General features: G+C 31.3%; 2 protein-coding genes across 2 annotated transcripts in view; one reads left to right on the forward strand and one right to left on the reverse strand.

Moving 5' to 3' along the window:
• Nucleotides 1-1,054: 1,054 nt before the first annotated feature.
• LOC123697060 lies at nucleotides 1,055-1,429 on the reverse strand. The gene has a single exon (XM_045643478.1). The coding sequence runs from the start codon at nucleotides 1,427-1,429 to the stop codon at nucleotides 1,055-1,057; it is 375 nt and encodes a 124-aa protein (XP_045499434.1).
• Nucleotides 1,430-11,117: 9,688 nt separating this feature from the next.
• The window catches only part of LOC123696987 (uro-adherence factor A), a 34,136-nt gene continuing 18,795 nt past the window's right edge, over nucleotides 11,118-26,458 (forward strand). The window contains exon 1 of the mRNA XM_045643392.1: nucleotides 11,118-11,250. The gene's annotated coding sequence lies outside the window, so the exon portion shown is untranslated. The remainder of the gene's footprint in view (nucleotides 11,251-26,458) is intronic.

A 26,458-nucleotide genomic window follows, 5' to 3' on the forward strand; every position in this document is an offset into this window, starting at 1 on the left:
CATCTTGCTAATCGATCCGCTCGTAATATAATTTATTGCGTAGTTGGCGAGCCTCGGCGTTTTGGTGCCTTTTATGAATAAAAAGTCTGCCTCTATCTTTCTATCTGTCCCGTATAATGTAAGGAGCAGATGGACCGATTTAAATGTGCCGTAGTTATGCGGAATTGGAAACAGAAATTATTTATACAATATAAAATCAACTGCTTTCTATTGTTAGTACCTACATACATATTGCTAAACTGGACTATAGGTCTTTAAACAGGAATATAATATTATGTATCTACATTCAATATTTTCAATAATCGGATGCAGACTTTTTATAGTGGCAGGTATCGAATAGAGTTAAAATTAAAGCCTCTACCTTTATTTTTAAAGTTTCCAATTCGAAAAAATGTAATAAATAAATTCTTTTTGATCAATATTTCCTAAAAATATTTCACTAATAGGCGTCTTCGGCGTCTTTTAAAAAATCAAATATCTACTGACATTTAATGACTTTTACTTAAAAAATATAAGAGTTTAAAAATAAGATTCGGTTAAAGGAAGTCTTATTAAACTTTAACATATATTTTCGAATTAGTATCTAACTAAGGTATCTAATATTTTACATAGCAAGTGCATCGGGCAAGAAGTTTCGGATTAGATTGGACGATCCAAACTCTAAAGCTGTTTTCGTTAGTGTTTCTATTTTATTTATATTTATTCTATGGAAAACAATAAGCTTCAGCTTATGTACACTTAATAAATATGAAATAAAATAATTTAGTTACTTTATAACATAATTTATAGATAGTAGGATAGAATGTATATTTTATATCAGTTTGAACTTAGATGTTTGAATATGTAATTCGGGAGAGTATACTCAGGGTTGTCACTATTTCGAAGCTTAATTTTGAACGTGTAACGTGTATTATGAAAGTGTATATTAATAAAACTTTATTTCGCGGCTTTCTTTACACGTTGCATACATATTTTTTTATTTTTTTTTGAACACACTGCTCGGGCATTTGACCGCCATCTCACCTGATGGTAAGTGAAGATGCGGTCTTTCAGGTTAGCATGCCTGATCAGTAAGGTAAAGCCCATTCACTTTGGCCTTGAATAGATCCAAATTGTATCTATCGGGAAACACGGATGGCGGTAGGGAGTTCCACATCTTCGCGGTTTTTATTAAAAAACTGTTTTCGAAGCGCTTGGTGCGCACATGGGGTATCTCGACCACGAAGGGGTGGAAACCAGTATTTCGTCGCGACGTCCTGTATTGGAAAGGAGAAGGTGGTATAAGGTGGTGTAATTCAGTCCCACATTCACCGAAGTGAAGCCGGTAGAAGACTGAAAGGCAAGCAATTTTGCGTCTGTGCTCCAGAGTGTAGAGTTTGCCGCTGAGCAGACTCGGGTCGGCTATAAGTTTTTTAGCACGCCTTTCCATCGAATCTAAGGCTTATTTAAAGCTTAGTAGCCATAAAATGTATTTTTGAGTTATTTGATATTTATTTTCTACGTTTGTGAATTTTTCACAGAAAAATAAACTAATTGGATATATTTTAATATAAAATTTTCTTCAAGAAAGATTATCCTCTGCGCTAGGATGCGCGCTAACATACGTTTTTCATAGTCAGGATAACACGTAAGGCCGTGGTTCTAGCTTAATTAATTAAATAAGATTATTTCGTACATATATTAAATTTTTTGAGCTATAACAAATATGTGTTAAAATTCCAATCCGAATGAAATGTATTCAAAATATGACGTAACGAGTCATATCTATTTGTTTGGCTTGCAAATGGCATCCCTACTAAAACCCACTTCTACTGTTTGACAAACGTTTTGAGTTATCCCGCAAGAAATGCAGGCAAAGTTTGCTAGAGATCATAAAGTCTGTGAGAGATCGCAGTTAAAGATAGTTACTTCGCTCTAGTATATAAGTGGGGTCTTAGAGTTCTCTACGTTTCATTAAGTAATGGAGGACGCGGTACATTGTGCAAACATTTGAGTGCTGTTGAATGTATGAAATACTTTCATACAAAATTGTACACTTTATATGGAATAATAATAGAGTAAAGTTATTTATTACAAGTGTGCGCTTATGAAATGTTCTTATCATATTAAGGTTGAATTACTCAACGCATTAGGCCCATTTTTAAATTAAATGCTCTCAAACTGCCTATCGGTTGCAATCGAAGTCATTATGATGATGATGTTTCGAATGTTAATATCTAACTAGCTCCGCTTCCGCCCGCGGTTTCAGCCACGTCGTTTAATATTTAACATTTCAATAGTACCGAAAAATTAATTTCGCGTTTTGGATCTTTTACTTTGACCACGACGCGTTGTGAGGTAATTTTGCGCCCAACGAGCGATTGCTGTATTTCATACTTCAGCGTATCAGGTATATTGGCATATAAAAAAATTATTCGAGATCGAAGAGCTACTGCGTATAATTGTAGTACCTAATTCCTATTTTACTTAACATTTTGCTAACAGGGCACACATTTTCTCACTTATAAGCACACACATCTTTCCAATTTTAGAATGAATGTACCTACATAAAAATACCTTAGACATATTATTATTTTGTCATAATACGAACATCGGTAAAATATGTATACAAATAGCATTGTGTGAATTATTGCATTTATGTATAGGCCTGTCGAATTGCTCAAACCGATTCCACGAAGCAATCTAACGAACATTGCCTAATTTACTCTGACAATGGGCTCCTGCGATGAACCTTGATTGACATTTTGGTTCATAAATCATTTTGTTAAAATGTGCTAACATTATTTAAGAATGAAAATGGGAACCGGTTCTTGTTTCTTTACTTTGATTGCTCGATATTGATTTGATTGTTTGTGTTCGTCGATTAAAATGTAATTGAAATTCATGTTTGAAAACATTGCTACTGCAATTTATGTGAATTGGTTATGAAAAATAGCACGTTTTGGGTTCTGATTCTAAATTATAATTATTTTGTTAATATCAAAAATCGAATACTTAACAGATATCGTGATAATTTTTATGATTCCCTGTGCTCTTTCTCAAGATAGTATGTTTGATGTGTCGGCATTAATATCGCAAATAAGCATAATAATAAAGGAAAAAATGTTTTTAAAATAAAAATAACTGCGTTAAAAACAACCGACTTCAAAAACGGAAAAGTAAGAAATAAAAAAGATTTGATATTATTAATTACTACATATTATTTTTATGTGCTATTTACTAAAAAGGTTTGATGTCGGTGCATGGGCTTAATACTAAGTGCTTAGTGTTTGGCACCGACTTCAAACCTATTTAATAAATAGCACATAAAAATAATATGTAGTAATTAATAATATCAAATCTTTTTTATTTCTTACTTTTCCGTTTTTGAAGTCGGTTGTTTTTAACGCAGTTATTTTTATTTAATACTTTTTAGTGTATTTTTCAACACGAATCAAACGAGCCCAAACTCGATAAAGTTGAGTCAATATATTACTGAGTTCCTATGGCCACCTTCCGATTCCATCATCAGATCAGCTCCATGTCATGATAATGTTTAATCGCTATCCAATTTACATTCGTATACAAAATTTCAGCTCAATCGGTTATCGGGAAGTGAATCAAAGTTACTTGCTACATTGAAATTAAGTCATCGAGTACAGACAAAAATGCTCATAAAATAAAAACTACTAGGCCTAGCCGAATAAAATTTTTATGGGACCAATTCGACACCATCCCGCATCGAACAAAAAAAGAATCACGTAAATCGGTTCAGAAACCTCGGAGTAATCGGTGTACATACATAAAAAAAAAAAAAAAAAAAAAAAAAAATATATATACCGGCCGAATTGATAACCTCCTCCTTTTTTTTGAAGTCGGTTAATAACAAATAGTAAAAAATCAGGACATTAATTAATTTTTCCATTATTTTCTATACCATACACATTTATTGAACTACAATTAATTATACGGAACCTTTAATTCTAAATCGAATTCATGCTAAGCCGGTTTTATTTCATAGTTGCACGGCCTCGTATTTACAGAACGCTGTAGCTCTAGTCTTGCTCTTGTCTGTATTCACTCACTCCCATCTTCCACTGCTTTATTTAACTAGATACATACGTTTGTCATTTTGATTTAAAATTCTCGATACATTGATTGTAGCCAATGCAGCAGTGTATAACATTTCAAATAAAAGTATCTCTGATTTTGAATTATGCATTTGCTTCAAATCTGCACTACATGATAGCTGTCCATTTATACCTCATAATCAGAATATCATATTATGTGATGGTAACTAAGATATAGGATAGATTTTATCCCGGAAATCCCATGGGAACGAGAACTATACGGGTTTTTCTTTGAGAACGCGGGCGAAGCTGCGGGTGGAAAGCTAGTACATTATATTGATGAAAAGCAATACAAAAACATATTACACATTTGATGTAAAAATAAGTGAGAAAATGTTTGTAAAACAAAACTAAATAAATAAATATTATATTGAAAACTTGTTCAAAATGGCGGGTATGTTGTGAAAATATTTATAACTGAAATCGAAATACTTTTGCGAATCCTATGCACGAGGCGACATCCAAACATTGGAAGAGCGTTGAAGATTTGGGTTTTGATACCAGTGATGTTGTTTATATTAAATAAGGCAGACGGCTCATACTCGTATTATGTGCGTATTTGTGGTTGATATTACAGTTACCAAAAGCCTTCCATCTTCATTTCATCTATTTATAATAACTTGATTGCTACCCACGTAAGGTTTTCCCTTTTAAATCGAGCTAGTAAATCCGAAATCTCATTAAAATTGAAAGAATGTTATGAATATTTTACGACATAAGAAGTGAACTTGCGAAGTATTCTAATCTCATGAGACAATCAATCTAGATGCTCTTCGTACGTGCTTTTATATAACTTATTGTTGAAACGATACCTTGTGCAAGTGTTACAAATGTTTTTGACAATTACTTCATTTAATTCTACTGATGAAGGGACGATATTAGATATTATTACGTGAAATAATAGTTATCATAGAATTAAGGCAAAATAAATTACTTGGATATGTTATAAAAGATAGGTATACTGTCAATAACAAATAGCTAAAAATAAATATAACATGAACTCATGATTTAGAAATCTTTGTATTTGCTATTCAAAAAATAACATAGGTACATGTTTTATTACATCACAATAATAATTGCAAGCATATATTAGTTGTGATATAGAAAATAAATAAAATATTTGTAAAAATCAGATTGTGCTCAATCATTACTCAAATCCGAATCAAGCGTGGAGCGTGTCGTTACGGTACCGATATATTTTTATTGAAGTTTAGACGTTTGGGAAAAAACTCAGTGACCAATCGGTATAAAGTTTGCGGTTAAATCCCGTATTTCCAACTGTGGTTTACGTGTTCCAGTAAAAAAGGGATTGTCACAGTTTTTTTTGGATACGATTGAAAGTTAACAGTTCACGTCAGCGAGACTTTGTAACATATTAGTCGTGACGGGGAAAATGTGTACCTATTACCCATTTGTTATTTTAGTTTAAGACGGTATTAATTATTATTCTGCTATGCATGACCACACAAATTTAATTAATGTCAGAATTAAATTAACCCCGTCTATCCTTGTAGACATATATTATACATATATTAAGACATAGGTTAGTATAACAACAATATACAAACAAAAAATATACTGTTAAATATAGTTTGATATTAAATGTTCTGATATAGACAAACGAAACATGGATCAAGATAAAAAATAATAATAGTTTAAAAAAACTAAAAAACACGCTTTTTATAGAAAACCGAACTAAAAAATAGAAAATTTTATCAAATTAGTGTATTGTCATCGGTCCTCAATAAATCTACAAAGTTTGAACGAAATCTGGCCGTTTAAAGTGGGTCAAAATCGCGCCCAAAGAAGTCGGTTACAAACATACAAACATACAGGTGAAGCTAATATAAAGCGTGTAAAAACGAAACAAGCAGAATCCGTATTATTAAAGGTTCATACAAAAAACATGGAAATGATCCGTTAATATTTTAACTGAACAAAATAAAATGACATTCAAGCAAACCGAATACAAACTGACACTATTGCCTTTCATAGCCTGAAGCGAATTATCAATATTGCAGCATGATAGCGATTCATTCAATATACACAATGCATGATTGATCGCATTGCGACGGTTCAATGCATATTATTTTCCCTTAATGCAATACACACTCATGATAAGTATCAACTTGTAAAGACTACTAACCATACAGGTTAATGTTGTCATGATTTTTGAAACCAGTATGATACGATACAGTTTAAGAAGTACGCGGATACATCAGACTTTTCTTCAAGTATCGTTCGATGGCAGAGCGATTTGAGTAAGTATAATAAATTTTAATAACCTATTTTCCTCGTTGCATAGGTAACTAGGATGGTACTGTAATCACTGAGTAAGTGTAATGTATCTATCAGTTATATTATGTCCCAATAGAAAAAGCCTTTAATTCTTATTCTTTGTATAAGTGAATTCCAAAAAATATATATTATTGTACTAATCAGCTAAGTTTAGCATATTACCTATTTTTTAGCTGATAATATAGTAAAGTATATTTTTGAGGACTATATAAATTACACTTCTCAACCACACCCAAAACAATATAATATTATTCAATACGTTATTTTGAAGTAAGCTCTGTTATTGTACTAAAAGCTTGCTCGTAAAACTTTATTTTAGCGTTTAATAAAATACGTTGGAAATTTTAGTTCATGACGATTAAATGGCTTTGTTGAAAAGTTAGTGAATTAGTTTCAATGTTGATATCGACCTTGATATCGACTGAACCGATTGTCATATTGCAGTCAAATCGCTTCTCATGAAGTTTGTTTGTGTCTTTAAAAAAAGAAAGCTTAAAGTTCGAGAATAGACTTAAACGAAATGCTACTTTTTAATAATTTCAGAGTATTTGCATTATTGTTGTTATCACTGTACTTTTACTTTTATATACGTTATTGTATTTCATTCAAACATAAAACTACAACGCAGTGAAGAATTACCAACGAAAAAAAAAATTAAAAAAAATTGTTTGTTGAGTCTTAAAAGAAAATCTTATTCTCCTGTCTAGAAGCGATAACTGAAATATAATTTGTAGCATCAGTATGCTACAAATTATATTTCAGTTATTTAATTCATTCATATATAACATCTTATTCTGATACTAGCCACGCGGTTGTACCCGTATTGCTCTTGTTGGTCCTTCCTCGATAAATGGACAATCTAACACCGAAATAATTTTCAAATCGGACCTGTAGTTCCTGAGTTTACCGCGTTCAAACAAACAAACTCATCAGCTTTATAATATTAGTATACTTAGATATTATGTCGTCATAAAGATCTTCTACTGAAATTTATAACAACCCTTATGTTATTTATTATACCCGACAGAATTGCGACTGAAAATGAAATTACAAATGGTTTAACTTCCGTGAAAACATTTCTTTGTCTAATTTCAGGTATAATTTGATCAAACGTAAGAAATCCAGACTGTTGAAGTTATCCTGATGTTGAGCTTATTTCTGAATGAATTATTATTTTTATTGTTGTTTTTGAAGATTTACGTATCCGAAAACATGGTTGTACTTAAAAAAAATGCTTAGTTTCTTTCCTTATATATCACGCATAATATCTTTTACGGTTTAATAACTTATATTAAAGCTTAAGTCTAAATGGCGACGACTATTTTAAAACATATTGTACCAATATTCAGTAATCCGTAGAATGGAGATTTAAATTCGCTGATTAAGACAAGATAATATACAATTTTAAGTATGAACTGAACTTTTTAAGAAATGGCTGGAATGGCTGATTTTATATATTATGTAATTATTGAAAATAAATCGTGCTTTAATTCCATCAACTACGAACATTATTTTTTTTTTGTAAAAATAACTATTTTGGTAATACTAATGAACTAAAATATAATGGAATTGTTGAGGACTGTTTACAAACAAAGATAAATCTACGTATTGTATTGTAACATGCTTATTTCAAAACAAGGAAGCTCCACTGGAAATCAGGCCAGAATGAAAGGTACGTTTGAGACTGCAATTTTTTAAAATTACCGTAACCTGTGTCACGAGCGACGTTACCTTTGATTATGCAACATGTTTCATGATCGCTTTGCCATCGGCGTCTATCCATGAAATCAGTGAAGACATAATGTGACTGTACTATTTCATTTCTCCGACCACACAGAATTTGCTTTTAAACTTATATACATATAAAGTTTACAGTACACTGAAATTATTTCAGGAAAAATAAAGATTTACATTAATTTATGATATTATAATAATTTACATATAGATATGTACTATCTATAAAATTATTATTATTGAGAAATTATTTGCGAAAAAAGGCAGATTCAATAAATACTGTAGAGTTGCTGTGCGTCTGGAGCATCCTAATAATGGGGTGGAAAAATCAATAATCTATATTTATACCTTCAATAAGTATTTAGGTAATATTTAGCTTCATTTTCTTTATCGATTAAAAATAATCTATATGCCATTCTATTTTGAAATAATAATTGAAAAGCTGTAATTAAACTTGCGTCGTAAATAAAGTAATATATCGTAACAGTAATTAATAATAGTGAGTGATGCACAATTGACAATCGTTTGTCATCGGATTGACCAATGAACAATGGCTAAACATAAACAACAATGTACCTACAGAATTCAAGTACATATATGCGTTTTAACACTACATATTTTTGTTTTATACCTTTTTTATTTCAATTCTGAACGCTTTTTGTGTGAGAAATATAGCTTTGAAAGTCAAACGAAAACCAAACATTGGTACGCTTTTTAAAATTCCATTAACTCCTACGTCCTGACGATTAGTTACGGTCGTGCTACAAACGAACAGGATTCTTTTTAACTTTTGTAAGCCGATTTCTGAAAATAAAGCGAACGAGAACATCACTTTTTAGTTTTTTATTTGACGCCTCTGCGTGTTATATTGTATGGTTTAGAGAGTATAAGTTGCAAATCCCTAGAGTTAAAAGTTAGTGAACACGAATATACAGTAACTGCTTTTATTTCATTTAGTATTTTAGAGTACCTACAAATATTTTTGGGATAACTATTTTACAAACATAAATGGATGAGCAGAACGTTGGAAAGAATTGTAGGCGTATATCGAGCATTCGCAATGTAAATGTCATTTAACGCCAACTTTAATCAGATTAGGACTCTACATTTCGTTGAAATTCACAGGATAGTGTCATTCTCCTTTCATCGTAAGATAATGCACGCTGTTATTCCTACTGCTATTATAAATCTGTTTCATTATATTCGTTGCCTTACACCCAAAGCTATTGAATCGATTCATCTGTAATTTAGTATGCAGTTCTATTATGTTCTCGATTGTATATTCCTGGTTGCTCGCGTGCCAAGCCGCGGGCGAAGCTAGTCTTACAAGCGTTAGGTAAAATCGGTGTGATCGTGTAGCATGCCCTTATTGAACATCCGAGAACAGAACTTGTTTTGTTTTGATAAATGTTATGAATTTGGGTTATAGCTAAATAGTTGGATGAAGATACTATTATATTATCTGTGATGAAGATCTATGATGATGTGTGTGAATATGTAATTACATTGTATTATGTATATGATGTATGAGATTTTAGTTATATATTAGTTTGGTGAAGTATTTTTTTTAATGTTTTGTTAATCTCTTTAGTTGCAATCGATTGGAATTGTGAATATGGAGCACTTGTAAAGCAATAAGTACTATGGTGCTAGTGCCGTAAGAATAATTTCATTTGATGTAGGTTTGTATATATTATGTAGATATGTTTTTTGTGCCTTTTTTACGAAAACCATTAAACTTATTTTGATGACATTTGTCACTGATGTAGCATAAGTCAAAGAAACACTTGCTTTACCAGTTTACCTCCATGGGTGAAACCACGTGGCACAGCTAGTATTCTATGAAATGAAATAAACATTTTGGAGATCAGAGGCTAATAGCTCTACAAAATGTAAGTTAAAATATAACTCTGGTATTGGAGGTCAAATAGTTAATTAAAACTACATGATGCATCGTTTTACGTCCAATCAGTGGCACAAGACGTTTCTACGAAGGATTAATTTAATGTGAACGTTTATCCCTTTTATTTAAATGTTTCCGAACTTTCCAAACTTTCTAGTTCAATGTTGTGACCGCATATTAACCGTGCGAGGTGTTTCACATTGTTATAATTTCTATTTGAATATATAGAGAATACAAAAGGTTTTAGTGAATAACGGAAAACCGCATTTCATATGAATGTTGCATTTATAATAGGCGTTAAATGAGTCATAAGGAGAAAATCTGTACGTATGCATTTCCTGACACGTTAACCTCAAACTTGGATCTCCATAGCGCTAAAAATAGATTGCCTTATTCTAGTTTAAATACCTATATCGTGTTATATTAATAGTTTCTTTTACTGACATAATTTTAAATTAATCAATAAATGCAAGTAAAGTTTGATTGTTAAAGTTATTAATATCGAGAGCTAGTGCACATTTTCTTCTTTCGTTTCGTTTGAAATATTAAATTAAATTATGTGCAATTTTTATTCCAGTGGCATCAAAAGTGGATCACAGTGTATAAACTCTATTTTTTAAATTATCATTCTGTAGCTGTGTGGTTTCATGGTGTTGTTAATTTTTTCTTTCGCTGATTATTTTAATAAACATATAGCACCCATTCATTGAGTAAACGGTCAGCGGTCAAACACGTTATGCTTTGCGTATGTTTACAAACTTATACACAATTCACACATCAATGGAAGCCAGTTCAATGCCCCGTCTCGAGTCTCCAGCCGTGATATAAGAAATTAACGATTGCAACGAATTTGCTCTTGTATTTATTTGTTTTTTTCGCGGCATTATACGGTCAGTGACTTTACGAAATTCGAATTCGGTGTTGGCGCGCCGAGAGCCGAGTGTGTTGTGTTAAGGATATTCCCTGAGCCCAGATACGGCGTGATAAATCGGCCTTGTCACGGGGGAGAGATCAGAGGATATAACAGAAAGTGGAGTGATAGCCGGGGGCAGGCAAGAGCAGCGTCCGTCAGTCTATCGCTGCCTTTACTCGACAAAGCTCGCGCGGGAGGCTCGTCACGGACGCTCGAACCTACGCTTTTTTCGTGATTACCGCTAATGGCTATGAACTTTATCAACGCTGTTTCTATGAGAGATTGATTTGTTGGTGAGTTATTTTTATTTTTATAACGTAGATATAGATAGATATTTATAGAAACATTAAAATAAAATTGTAAATATTTTAACACTTTTTGATGGAATTTATTAAAAGTGGTGAGTGAATGTACATTTGCTTTTACTCAGGATAAATAAAAACATAAAATTTTACACAGCACAGCAAGTTAAAAAGCGTATGCCGCAAACGCCGGTTAAAGTAACTTACAAACTCGTGTAGTTATTTGAGTGAAAAACATTTCGCGTGCAAGCTTTACCGGCTTTGACACAAAGTACACTGATCTATTACTATGAATATAACAGCGCTCGTACATTTATCCTTTAGGATAACAAGCAATGTAAGCTAAAAGCAGTTAGGTAAAATATTCGATTAAATTGGGTTCAGCGTGTTCTTCTTTGCAAGTTAAACACGAGATTCAAACTATTCTGTCGACGCTTGAGTTTAAAATTATAATGAAAAGCTTTCGTTTTACGCTAGCTTATAAATATGAATCACTTTGCAAATATTGATTCAACATGAGTTTTTACCATCTACCGTCTAATAAATGTACGTTGGTGGTAAATTTAAAAGGACATAATAAAAGATATATGTAATACAAAATGAATCTTTGAGCGACATATTATAAAAAACTTTAAAAAAAATTGTAAAGTAATAAATACATTTTGATATGGCAATTTTAATTGAATTAATTAATGTGTGTATTCAACTGTAATGAAACATATTTTTAAGTTTTATATATTTTAGTATTAGGATGTTAATAATTATTGTAAAGTACAATTTATGTTCAGGTTCCCGGCGCTTACATAAATAATAATAACATCAACAATTTGCAAGCACCAGTTTACAATTTCAAAGGTTGGATAAAATTACAACTCCCTTTAGCGGAAAAAGACAGGTCTTAGGTATATTTAATTTAATTGCCTTTTTCATAAAAAAAAATACAATATAAAACATAGTATATTTAATTCGTTTATTCGGTACCTGTACTCTAAAAGTTGTTTCGATGACAAGAACAAAGTGTTTTTTATTTTCTACAAGGAATTATAAAATTTTAGGTACCAAATATGTGTAATATTATCGTATAAAGAAAGTACAATATCAATAAAATAAATTATTATTGATGAATTTAAATTTATACCTATAAATTTCAGTGATATTTTCAATATTGCATAAGTGTAATAAAGGATATAAAATATTATTTACCTCTATATTTGATTTGCCTCTTTATAATTTAAATTATTTATGATTTATAATTTATGGATTTTAAGTTTGTTAAATATTCATGGTGTATGTATTTTAATACTTACATTATTTCACCAATGATACAGTACTGTTAAAAATCAACCAATAGATATAACTTATTGAGCCATTGGTTTGTAAAGCTCTACAATTTTTCCGTAGAGCTTATAAAATGAACTAAGATTAAATCTGCATTCTGATGTAAAGAATCAAAATATAATATTCTAGTATTAATATTCTACATTTGTTCAAGAAAACTTAGAAACTGTACGTTGTTTCGTTTAGCTCTGTGTTGATTTAATACAAATGAATTTTATATAGGGCCATGATATTTGTATTAAGGAGTGAGTTTGTTTGTGTGTGTGTAATGATAGTAAATTTTGGAACGTCTCAATTCTTCTTTCTTTCTATATTAGTGTGATATGATCAAGACATAATATAAATATCTTAAAGAAACTAATCTTCTGCCTGAAAGTGCCGACTTAGCCAGCTTAATATAAAATCGTAATATTTATTTTTGATGATGTATATTTTTATTTACGTAATCCAATGTTTGATGTTTAAACATCAAATATGGATTTTCCTTATTAATAGTTGATATCTATTTGACTCTTCCCGGTAACCATCTTAAAATGTTTGATACCGTATTTCGATTGAAGGCTTATTAAGCCTTCAATCGAAATATAAGTAAGGTAGGTAAGTTTATTAAACTTACCTACCTATAATAAATATATGAAAATGTTTATCTTTCTTGTTATTAATTTTTACAAGATAAAAACTAGAAACAAACCTCGTAATAAGTAATATACATGCAGTTATGTCGTCTATTCTATTACTAGATGTACTCGAGTCAACGACATGTAAATAGTGGTAAGGTCACTTTGTATGTCACGTTCTTACTGCCGTGTGAAAATATCTGCTATCTTTAATCATTATGTAAACAACTTTTTTCTAAAGATGGCAATAAGAAATGAAACAGGCTTGAGGATATTTACGGCGTTGCATTAAATATATGTGATTAATTAGTGTGAAGTCCTATCAATTTTACTTTTAAATAAATTGCACTTTAGACGCATTTAGCTGGTTGGTTTAACTAATGGTTTTTTTTATTCTCGTATGTTGTACGATATAGGCTATAGGATATAGGTGAACACCTTGTCTATTGTTTTATAAACTTCATTTAAGTTGATAATTAGAATATTATAGTAGAACAATTATTATTATACATGTTACAACAATAATTATTATCCCGTCTAATAGTTCTAATTATGTATATGTATACAATTTGGAATAGTTACTCGATACATAAATTATTTTAATCACTTTTCGGTACACTTAAACTTTAAACGATAGTTTGGAAGTGTAATACCGTAATATTGGAGACTAATTTGTTATTCAAAATGGTTTATATTTAAGAAATAACGGTCGTGAATATTCTCTTCTGTGCTCATTTGTATACTTAGGGAAACAAATTTTTTAATAAAACTTTTTATTTGTGACAATGTAACCAGTTCTTTGTAGTTTTGTACCGTGGCCGTTGTTGGTGTATGTGAGACATGATGCACTTCATGTCTGTTCCACTGATTGATGTACTACTTATACCGTCAACTAGATGATCAAAATTCGTTAAACGTGAACAAGTTCCTTAATAATTGTAAGTCTTCAATGGTAATGGAACCTGGGATTCCTCCCTTCTACGCTTTCGCGTTAATACTAGTAACTCACTTCTCTAAAATTATAAAATAAAGTAAAATTGCCTCACCAGTAAAATTGCCTTTAAGCTAAATTTAGTTTGCAGTAGACGAGTCTTTAAAAATTGATAACTCGAGGATCGGTATAATAGACACTTGAATGTTAAGTGCATTCAATAAAAGCTTGTGAAATATGCAATTGAATAAAAGTTTATTTATAAACCAGCTATAAGTTCTCTTCCCTATTTAATAAGCTTTATTTTCGCTATAAACTCAACCTATCTCAAAAGCTAGATCCACGTGGATATCATAATTCATGCAATTCTCTAATTGAGTTCTGTTGTACGAATAAACAGCAAGACAGGCAGATGGCAAAGTTTGATTTTATTAATTTGGATTATACGCACGACAGACCAACAGATAAAATGCTAATCCGAAATACTACGATTAAGTACCAACTTAATCGTAGTATTTCGGATTAGCATTTCGGATTAGTTTAGTACCAAATTGTTCCGTTTTTCATCATCATCTTTCTGCCACGAACTGTAAAGCTTTGGAACGACCTTCCACCAACGGTATTCCCGAACTCTTATAACATGGAATCCTTTAAAAAGTATACCTTTATTTATTGGGTCCATGCCTTTAAGTATCTAAAAAACCGGCAGCAAGCCAAGCCTAATTAATTCCTACGATATCCCTCTCTTTCCTTTTTATGGACAGAAACACATCCATTTCCCAGTGGAGTGGATGTTTATGGACGGCGTGTATCGCTTAACACCAGGCGACACGTCTGCTCGTTTGCTATCTGATAACATAAAAAAAAATCACCGTCTGAGGCTGGTTTAGAACCACAAGTGAACCTTGGCCTGATTCAGCTTTTTCTTCCTGCTCTCTAGGTCCCTTTCAGTTTCTATCGCCACTATAACCCAAGTGGTTACCATTGCGTATGAAATGATATGAGCAATAAAATAGACAATTATTTGAATACAATGCAATATGTACGTACAAGATTCAGTGTAGGCTTGCTGCATTGCAGGTTATAAAAATTAGGTCAGTCCTCGCCCGTATTTGTCAAGTTTCCAATAAGTTTGCTGAGCGTGATTTATAAGCTCCTCTGGGTTTAATTAACGTCTTACTATCTTGTTATATTCATTGTACGACATAGCCCCAGGACCTTATAATAGTGATTATGTGTATTAAACTTCTGCGGTGGATGTGATTCTGATTAAGGTGTGTTGATTTTAATTATACAATAGACCCGAAAATCGCACGAATTTAAGCTATTAAAATATTTCGAATATGTTAACGACAATGTTGTTTGATTTTTAAAGTTACACGTAGTTATTATTACTTTAGAAATGTAAAGTAATTTTATTCGAATGTTAAAATATGAACCATGATTCATATCCTAATTTTTTTTTAATTTCCTCTGTTTAATAATTTGTCGACGTATTGCTTGAAGTGTACCTCATGAGAATCGTATACGAGTGCATACATGCTCTGAGAAACAAAATTAATGTACTGTTTTACTTTAACAAGAAAGACTGGAGTAGTGCAACTAATTACGAGACTCATTACGTGAAAGATACGAGTGCATGCTGTGTATTGCCGTGCGTCTGTTTTTCTTTACTTAAATATTGTGTCAAGATGTATTATACAATTACACAAATATAACTTGTTTTGAAAAAGCCATGAATAACTCTCTATACCACAATTTCAATACAAATTGTGGTATAGAGAGTATTATTCATGGCTTTTTATTCGCGATGGTGAATTATTTAGATAACTTGCTATAAATAGAAATAATAAATGTAAATACTATTCAAGTCATTAGGTTCTTTTACTTTTGAATGAAATTGTTTACTAATACAAGCTTACAGAAACATGTTTTAAAGACTACTAACTACAATTAAATGTAATCTTTTCTTTGTATTCAATATCTTAATGTAACTTTTGTACAATTTTTTTCCTTTGCGTAACAGATCTTAGTTGTCCATTAATGTACTCAAAAAATTCAATAAAGTATATTTTATTTATTTTTATTTTATTTAAATGTCCCAATGGCTCTTGTAAATCAGTTGATAATCTACATGGACAATATTTTCCTATTAGGCAAAACGAAAAGACGATCTGACGTCATCTTCCGTTAGACCGTATCGATATGCTTTTATGCGTGTAAAACATCAAACTTAGTGCCCTTACGCACTAGCGGTTAACCGCGGGGGCGGCTAACCGCGCGGTTAGCCGCTTTCCCATTTTAATATGCAACCGCTTTTATAATTAGTGCGTACAATCATAAGCGGTTGCATATTAAAATAAGAAAGCGGATAACCGCGCGGTTAGCCGCCCCCGCGGTTAACCGCTAGTGCGTAAGGGCACTTAGACCTAGAGGTACGTACTTGATACAGCTTCAAAAAAATATTATCTCATAATTTTCGTTCAATAATGTACATTTATTTTATGCAAGAGCAGGCATTTCATTTTAAACTTACATATGAAAAACAAAACTCTGTTTAGAATGATGTAACAAATTTGCTTCATTGGAATAAATATAAAAAAGCTTGTTAGCACGGCTGATTGAAGTGGTCCGAAACAATTATACCTTCATGGTGCACTGGCTTATTCAATATTCTGCAGCTCTATTTTATCAACACTATTATTACGTATTGTTTGTTGCTACATTTTTTCGCTTTTTGAAAATGCATTAATAACCGAGTGGGGATTAACGAACAAAAAGTGTTCACGCATAAACAATGAACCATATTTTAAAATACCGTAAAATATTGAGAAGAATATTAAAAAGTGAGCTCATCTGCTGCAATTATCATGGGATTGTTTGTTTCCCATCCCGAGTTCGACTTGTTTTAGAATTATCGTAAAAATGCATCGTACATCAGGCGGAACAAAAAACGCTGTGGTCGAGATATAATGGAAACACGTAGCGACCAGTAATGACTTCGTAGAGCAAAAACGAGCCAGAACATGTTTACGACGGGCTGGGCTTGTGGTCGTGCAGATAAATTTTAATACCGCAAAAGTTACTCTTGATGGTTATACTTTTGGGCGTTATTTTATGAACGTGTTTTAATAGAGCCGCGTGTTTGTTAGCCAAATGCACTTTTCATGTAAACACATTTTTCCTAGGAGTATTTTTAGTTTGTATCTTGTCTCTCTGAAAGGATGATAGATGAGTATGAGGAATGCGATATAGAAACACCAACGAATGATATCTGCAGCGTTGCAAACAATATAAACAACATTTTTATCTTATAAAAGTTTCAGTGTTTTTATCATTTTTAGAGATAGATGACCTTGTTTCCACATCTTTTGTCTACTCATAAGATAATAACTAAGGCCTACTACAATTACGGCTTCTACACTTATTTCTAGAGATGAATCTTTTGTGTCGAAACAATTGCGCCCAAATTACACCACTTATTACCTATTCATAAAGGCATTTGATTTATAACATCAATCTAACGCAAATCTTGGCCAAAGTAGATATGATAATGAATGATGATTATTATTAGTGTATTTTGTAATGATAATTTGACAGCTCTCAATAATTAGTTTCTTTTTATTATTGCAAGACTTTTTGAGTAATGTTAATACTATTATTATCCTATAGGTAGTTCATATTACAACACTAACTTGACTCTACGTAGTCCGGATATGTTTTTTATATCTTATCTTTAATAAATGTTCCTTGAAAAATTACATTAAATTATATTGATACAATTAGTTAAGTAAGTAATAAGTGACAATAATAGACAAATAATAGAATAATAACTTACTTTGAATTAAAAGTTAAAACACAGTATAATAAATTACTAATTTGGAAAGTGCTTACTTTAAAACATGTTATTATACCGTAAAGTACAAAATAAACGTATCGCTGCCATTTCAATTCGGTAAAGCTACCTAAATTGCTCAGTGAGTGTGGGAACTCTACAACTACTTGGTAATTACAGTTATTTCACTGAGAAACTATAGATTTAATTAATTGAGCCATTTCACACCAATCTTTATGAATACACGACAGTAAGTGCTTAATTAACGGACTTTTTTGTGTTATGAGAATATAAAGTTGATAGTTCAGAGACAAAGATTTACTGTTTATTTTCTTGAATATTTAAAAATCAAAATTAAGTGAGTGCAGTCAATTATAGTTCATACATGAATACGTTATTTACGCATATTTAAGTTAAACAGTAATATGAAGTCTCATTTTTCATATACAATTATAAATATTACTTGCAATGTGCAAGTATACTATGTATATAATATACTGATGTTATGTTTTAGCATATCCAATCTGTGTAATATCAGACGTGTTCCAGTATTGGTTTACCAGAGCTTTCTACGTGTTTGCTATATTCATAGATTAAAAGCCTTCAACCACGTTAGTTTGTTTTGATTTTAAACGTATCTACCGCTTTGTGTTCAGTATTAGTTGTTGAAATTCTTTCTTGCTTTGTAAATAGAGCGCTTTTAAATCATCTGTCTGATACTCGTATATATTATGTACTAGCTTTCCACCCGCAGCTTCGCCCGCGCAGTCAAAGAAAAACCCGAATAGTTCCCGTTCCCGTGGAATTTCCTGTATAGAAACCTATCCTATTTCCCGGGGTAAAAAGTAGCCTATGTCCTTTCTCGGGTATTAAAATATATCCATACCAAATTTCATGAAAATTGGTTCAGTAGTTTTGGCGTGATTGAGTAACAGACAGACAGACAGACAGAGTTACTTTCGCATTTATAATATTAGTATGGATTAGCTGTGCCCCGCGGTTTTACCCGCATTGCTCTGCTCCTGTTGGTCTTAGCATGATGATATATAGCCTATAGCCTTCCTTGGTAAATGGACCATCTAACACCGAAATATTTTTTTAAATCGGATCAGAAGGTAGTTCCTGAGATTAGCGCGTTAAAACTAAGAAACAAACTCTTCAGCTTTATAATATTAGTATAGATTAAGAACTGTTATATGTTTAATAGTGGCAATCTCATTACTAAAGTTTATTTTAAAGGAATAGAAATCATAGGGAATCCACCTGCGTAAGTAAGTAATTGAATTGAGACCATGCACTTTTGAAAAGTTATAGATCACGGTTCTACGTATTAACCTTTATACATATTAATCTTATATAATATTCACAACAAGTCAAAATGTTGTGTATTGTAATTTATCTCGGAGTTTACGAATATAAGTTGTACGATGAGAGGAAACATCTCGATTTTTCCTTTGTAGCGAACTTCGTGTCAAAGAATTGTTGCCAAGAAAATATTCATGAGATGGACGAATGGAGATTCCGTGGTCCCATTTCGAAAAGTGTAAATAGTTCTACGTCGATTTGAATATGATTATTATATTTTTATTCAGGATTTCTTCTTGAAATAAACGTTGAGTACGCTTTAGGAGCTATTATGTATTTGAATAGTTTTTAGGTTAGCAAATTACATTTGTAATTCATTTTTTACGCTATATTTTTTGTCATAATTTACTAACAAGATGCACCTCTTCTATGTTTCCCATTTTTATGGTGTCATTACGTAGCCTATTGATATTTTCTGAGAAAAGTTTTCTCCTAAACTTCGCAAGAAAAAAAGGAAGAGCACTCCAATTTTTACTTTTTCTTCGTCTCTAGTGAATTCGTAATTTATAAAAAGTTTCTTTTCCGATCTTGATTTCAAATAACATGGTTTGTATACCAATAATTTAACCTAATATAGGTATATAACTGCTACACTCATTGAGTTGGTAATTTAAAACTTAAAACATTCATTATTACATTAGGTACCTAAACTATACAACAATAGTTGTAGAAAGTCAAAAAGTTATACGGGAAAACTAACGTACCCTGGGACAAAAGTTAGAATCGTTAACCCAATTGTCATATAAATTAACGCTACTGACTTTACAAATAAATATCTTAAATAAAGCTCGAATCACAAAGTATACCAAATCTCCAATCAAAAGCATTCCCTTAATATAATTCCTCACAAACAACAAAGTTAAGGTTTCCTTTCAAGTTACCGTTAACTGGGAGGGCTGCTGGAATACCAACGCTAGTAAACTTATTAAAGAAGGAACGAATTATACCAGTTAGATAATAGATATTACAAGGAGTGGAAGTGGGAATGAAGCGGTTGTATATTAAACGTTACTTTAATCAAACTTGGTTTTAGTCGTCTCAATAAATAGGTCATCTTGCTCAATATAGAGTTCGGTATTAAGTGGATATGATTAAGATATTTTTTTTCTGTTGATAGTTAAAAAAGAAATTTGTGTGTAGGATTAGTATTATTCTTATGGCATAGTATTGATTTAAAAATTGTATAACATTTTCTTGTTTTAGTGTGTTTTTTTTAGTTCTTTATGATTACTTATTGGTTGACGTTACTGATAAAATTTTTTTAAACAATTGAAAATCAATTTAACAGTAAAGCTTCTTCTATACTTTAATATTATTTGTAGAGATTGAAAATATTAAAGTATATTGTGAAATATAAATAGCATGAGCTGTAATAATGTATTTCAGGAAACTAATGGAATCTAGTCAAATGTAGCTGGGATATTTTAAGTCAGGTCCCGATTTCACACTCCATTTCCACTATACCTAGTCGTACTGATTTTGACTATACAGAAAAGCAGACTGGCTCATAGTAAATAACAAGGTTATTAATATTAGTAACTATTATTTATGTTTTATCCTCGAGTTATTCCTAAATCTCTCTAGACATAGATATAGGAAGATAATCGCTTTATAAATGGGTGTTTAAATTAGTGATCTTAGTTATTGAGAATACTTGTATTACACTAGTTTGTAAACTAGTTGTAACATCAACGTAAACAATCTTACAATAACATAAAATAAATAACTCGAACGTGATCCCAAAAACAACATTGGGTCAATCTCTATCCTAATATTGGATTCGTTTCTATGACAAAATATAAACACAGTATAGCGAAAAAAAGTCTTATATAAATGTTAAAAAAACAGAGTGTATGTATTTTTAATGTATATATTTATAGAGCCCAGAAAAATATTGTATAAATTTGATTGCAAAACCAGAGCCCTGATGGTGTTGCCAGATGAATAATTCAAGATTTGCACTCCACTGTATTTCAATTCACCGTATGATGATGTGAAAATTTCGCCCGCTCCATGTACCCATTTGTTTGTTGACCACAACGGTTAATCCGTTGAGAGAATTTGAGATTAGCTTAAATTACAATTGTTGGGTATATTTTATGAGGAGGTCTGCTAAAATACTCATTTATCATAATTTTATAAGTGTTCGTCTTCGTCCTACATATTAAAGTGAAAATAGCATTTACTATGAGGTTCATATATATACGTAAATTTACTATGAGGTTAATATATACAAATGTATATGACATTTATAATATATATTTTTGTATTATTTGCTATTTACAAAATAAATTTTGCGTGTCTCACTGAAGTCAATTTAGCTGTAAAAGTGGCTTGTACATAAGTATATATGAAAACTTATGTACTAGGTAAGTTGTCTTGAACTTGCTCATGAAAGAAAGTACTGAAGTTGTGATGTGATTAGGAAGCACTAACGAAGGCAGCAGGACTTTTAATGACATTTCCTCTTGAACACTGCCAACTATCAACCTCAACTCTTTGTTCGCAATTGGCAGAAAAAAGTCCAGTAAAATTTATGGAATCCAAATTAAAATACATGCTGTGAATAACGCCAAATAAAACTGCTGAAGTGACCTGTCATATAAATGCAATAACCCGTAATTATAATGCCTCCTCTTCACGATCGGCCATGATGGGCGATTACACGCGAGCACGATCGTGTAGAGGGGCTACTCGCCTGTAGTCGCCCATCATCGTTGTTGATCGTCGTCGTGATCGTGGTGAATGGTAACTTTGCGGTTTTTCGGGCACACATCAAAGGGAATCGCTTGTAATTGCGAGCGTGTGCCCACACGATCGCCGATCATTCATTTACCAGAGGACAGCGAGCCGTGCGGACATCGCGTCGTTTTTAAGTTTTTAAATTATAGTGAGTGCGATTGCGAAACAATGACTAGTGGGTGGTCAAATACACCTATTAAGTTGTATATGTATATTTACTTTAGGAATATTTACATTGATAAAATGATTGTATACGGAAATTAAATTAATGGTAACTGCAGCTATAACCTCCACGTCCATCTTGAATGCGTGCCGCTTAATTAATGATCACCGACGATCGTGTGGATGCTTGCACGATGATGGTGGCGATTACCTTGCCGATTATAGACAATCAACGAGTGTCGATCATGGCCGATTGTGAAGAGGAGCCATAATACCAAATTCAGTGTATTGCAATAAATCCATTTTCCATTAATAATAAAGACCGGTTTCAACACGAATTAATGGTTGCAAAAAGTATTTCGGTATTAATGAGGATAACGCATTAAAGTAATATTATTTGATAGGTTATTAAGCTCTACAGCTACAGTTATTTCGCCGTTATGTTAAGTGATTGCTTTACACTAATTTTCTCTACATAAAACCTTGTATTTAATATAAATATATCTGTTATAAAAGGCAGAATGTCTATATAAATTATAAACAGAAGTTCGCTTTGTGAGTATTTAGCTTGTGTATTTTGAGTCTTTGTATAAATAAATATTAATACTCCCAGTAATTTTATACAACTCTGCTAGTTCCGAAGCTCGTAGTGTTTATTTTGATAGAAACAATTGTTTTTTATTGAGTTCATATACGTCATATTACATGGAACACGCATCTACTACGCAAACATAATGTTCATCACACAATATTTTTTCAGTGAAACTCTATAAGAATTGTGCCCTCTGGCTCGTCAGCCAAATAATATTTTTATTATGTTTTTTTCTATAATGTCAATATATTTTATATATAGAAAACATTGAACATGAAATTGTACTATTAGGTACATATAAACATACACATAGGTACATATAAATAATAAATTATTTATTATACAATACTTTGGGTATCTATAAAAAATAACAGATGGTGCATTTAATAGCTTGTGATAATTTTAATAAATACGGGAGCCGATAATTTAAACTGTAGGCTGTATTTGGACTAACTCTTTTACACATTTTTTAAATCACCTTAAATATTATACGTTTTCCCTTATTCTTTTATTTAATATATAAACAATGACATATAAGCGAACGTTAGCACGTTGCAGTTGTTTATAAAAAATTCTGTTTAAGATGCTTGTTTGGAGGTAATCAAATCTTACAAGTTTACGTTCTGAGTTTGACCCAATTTCATACATTCGATTGACCTGATGTCTTCCCGTAGATAGGGAAACCATGTAATCTTTGTGATGTGAAGTTGGCATAATAAGGGATTCGACAAGTGGTGTTATCTGTCAGCAAATGCATCTTGATATCTGGTATTTATACAATTACAATACTAGTCTTTTTTAATTGTTTTTAAATATTTTGATGTAATGTATTTTGCATAATTTTTTCGATACATAAAGTATAAGTATGTATCGATTTTTTGTATATTGTTTGAAAAGTTAATTAAAAACAGTATGTTTACACAAAGCTTTAAATATAATATCATCGTCCACGAATTATCAAGTGAAAATATAAATAAGCTGTACGCAACGCTAAATAGGGAACGTGAGAATTTTGTACCCAATTTTAGCAAAATATTATTTTGATAGTGCAACATTAGGCAGCTTATTCAAGCATCGACATCAATGAATATATTAATATTGAATTCAAATCAAAATTTACTCGTTAATGTATATTTAAGCAGCGCACTAATATAAGCTATATTTTAACAATGAATAGTTCTATTTTAACGTGTTATTGTGATTTATGATATACATTGATGGTTATGTTACCATTTTATTGAAAGATGTAAAAGTCATATGCGTAATGTAAAGCAAGAGAAACTAAACAATGAGCTTCGTTAGACCAACACCAATAGACTTGTGGTTGAATGCAATTTAACGCTCCATCCAAATTCACGAAGTCACCACCGATTGTACTCTTAGTTAATTGGTCGAGGCCAGAAGCCTTTATACAATTTAAGAACTAAAGCTAATTGTATAGTTATAGGTAATAATATTTACAAATTTCCACAATTCGCTCTAATAAACTTATATATTGGAAGCAAAAAATATAATCATCTAGATTCTAGATGATACGGTTCGAATAGAAGAAAAAACTAATACTTAATTCAAATGTAGTATTACATTGACAACAATATTTATTTTAACGGGAACCTGGGTTTTTAAAATACATTTTTTTCTTCGTTTTGTGTTGATGTTAAGAAAAGACAATGAATAAATTAAACATCTAACGTAGCAGCTATATGATACGTATAATATAAAACATATCTATAATTATATGTATAATATGTAAAACCCTCCAAACTAATGGCTTCATCTAACCTTTAGCTTTCATATTTTATGAACCATTTGCAAAACTTATCAAGTTTCCCTAAATTGCTGGTACTCTAATAAGTAGGAAAATTCTCGTATATGTTTCAACATATTTTGTAGGCATACTTATTGAATGTAAACGAATATTTCAATTTTAAAATTTAACTATATTACATATCCTCAATATTCGGCACATTAAGCATATTAACTATATACTGACGATTTTTTGTTGTTATGATTGCTCAAATTGTATTTTCCTATTTCCCTACATCCATATAACACTCATCCATACATACCACACATGTAATTCAGTTGGATGGGAAATGGCGCGGATGTTGGAAGCAGTTGGAGGCGTTAATCAAGTGTGCGGAATGGAATCGATTGTAACGCTTCTACGTGAGCCTCTCACGTTCATATTTTTATATGTATGTCTGTTATACGTTGGTTGTTATTAGATATTACATATCAGATCAGTAATCTTAATTAGGGACTCGGAAAGCGGCAGTGTTTTGAATAATTATTTCAATTTGACATATGTTTTGTTTTACTGAACAAATTCATTGTTATAATATTTTGTAAAATTGCACGCAATGCATTGGCAACTATGTCTAACTTATAACAGTATTTTCTTTGGCAGAAGTTTACTGATTTTATTGCTATGAGATATACCAAGATAATATAAAAGTAAATTTTTGACTGCATAAATTTATAATTGTTTATATTATTCATTAATACCATGTGGCTTATATCTCTTTAAATGACACGAAAAGGTGATTATACAGTCAAAAGGCTTTACCAATAAATAAAGGAATGTTAATGTCACAATGTCTACGGCACGTCTGTGTTTTCACTTTTTACCATACATGTGATTGCGATCAACGATACATTTGTTCTCTTTCTGTAAAGGTAATTTCTATTTTTATTAAAGTATCTTTACTAGGTGAAGAGAGACTCGTTATTATTAAGCAGGACTAAGTTTTAATGCGCCCTTTGAGGTTTTGCCGTGGGGCTACTTTATAATTCGAACAATTTACATTTTGCCTTTAAATTAATCATCAACTTTTTCGCTGCGTGCCCTTTATGATGAAATTAGAAGCGTTTAAATTGTTTTAATATTCGAATATAGAACAAAAATATATGATCGTTTACCATTAATAATATAGGTATCTACCTACATATAAGTAGAAAATTATTCCTAAGCATATTCAATTGATGTTTATCAGTCGTTAGTTTTACAGTAATATTAATTTATTCTTTCCTTTAATATATCTGTAGGCATTATAATTAAGTATTGACGCAATAACTTTCTTAGATTATCTTATTTCTACCTCATCAAAGATCTCGCTGATATCCGTTACCTATAATTTCGGATCGTTTAGTTTAAATGGCTTACGATATAATATCGATAAGCTGCGGTATGCCTAAAAGCATCAATTGTTTAAAGCCATATCAAATTAACAAAGATACTTGCAATCAAGGCTGTACTTGAAAAAATTGTATATTGTTGAAAATTCAAATTCAGACGTAAATTACTGTGTAGCAGTAAAAAGTCTTTTAATTAAATACCTACTCATATCTCATATGAATTTACCTAATATCCAGATATAATATAGTTAGTCTTCACATAATGTAATACCTTTAGCTTTTAGTTTTTTGTTGTACTTTTATGAAATACCATCCAATGTGCTGTATATTGTTTTTGAGAATAAATAAACTATAACATGAAAACTCATATTTTGGCCACAGTTCGTTGTTTTACAACACCGCAGCATTCGTCGCGAGTATCAAAGAGAGCACTTCCATTACTACATGCAAATGGATCAGACTCTTGAATGTTGAAAAAT

This window comes from Colias croceus, chromosome 13, assembly GCF_905220415.1.
Source record: "Colias croceus chromosome 13, ilColCroc2.1".
In the NCBI taxonomy this organism is placed as follows: domain Eukaryota; kingdom Metazoa; phylum Arthropoda; class Insecta; order Lepidoptera; family Pieridae; genus Colias; species Colias croceus.

Bases quoted from the DNA above. Each gene is read 5' to 3' on its own strand.
- LOC123697060 (XM_045643478.1), bottom strand. From the start codon at position 1,429: ATGGAAAGGCGTGCTAAAAAACTTATAGCCGACCCGAGTCTGCTCAGC.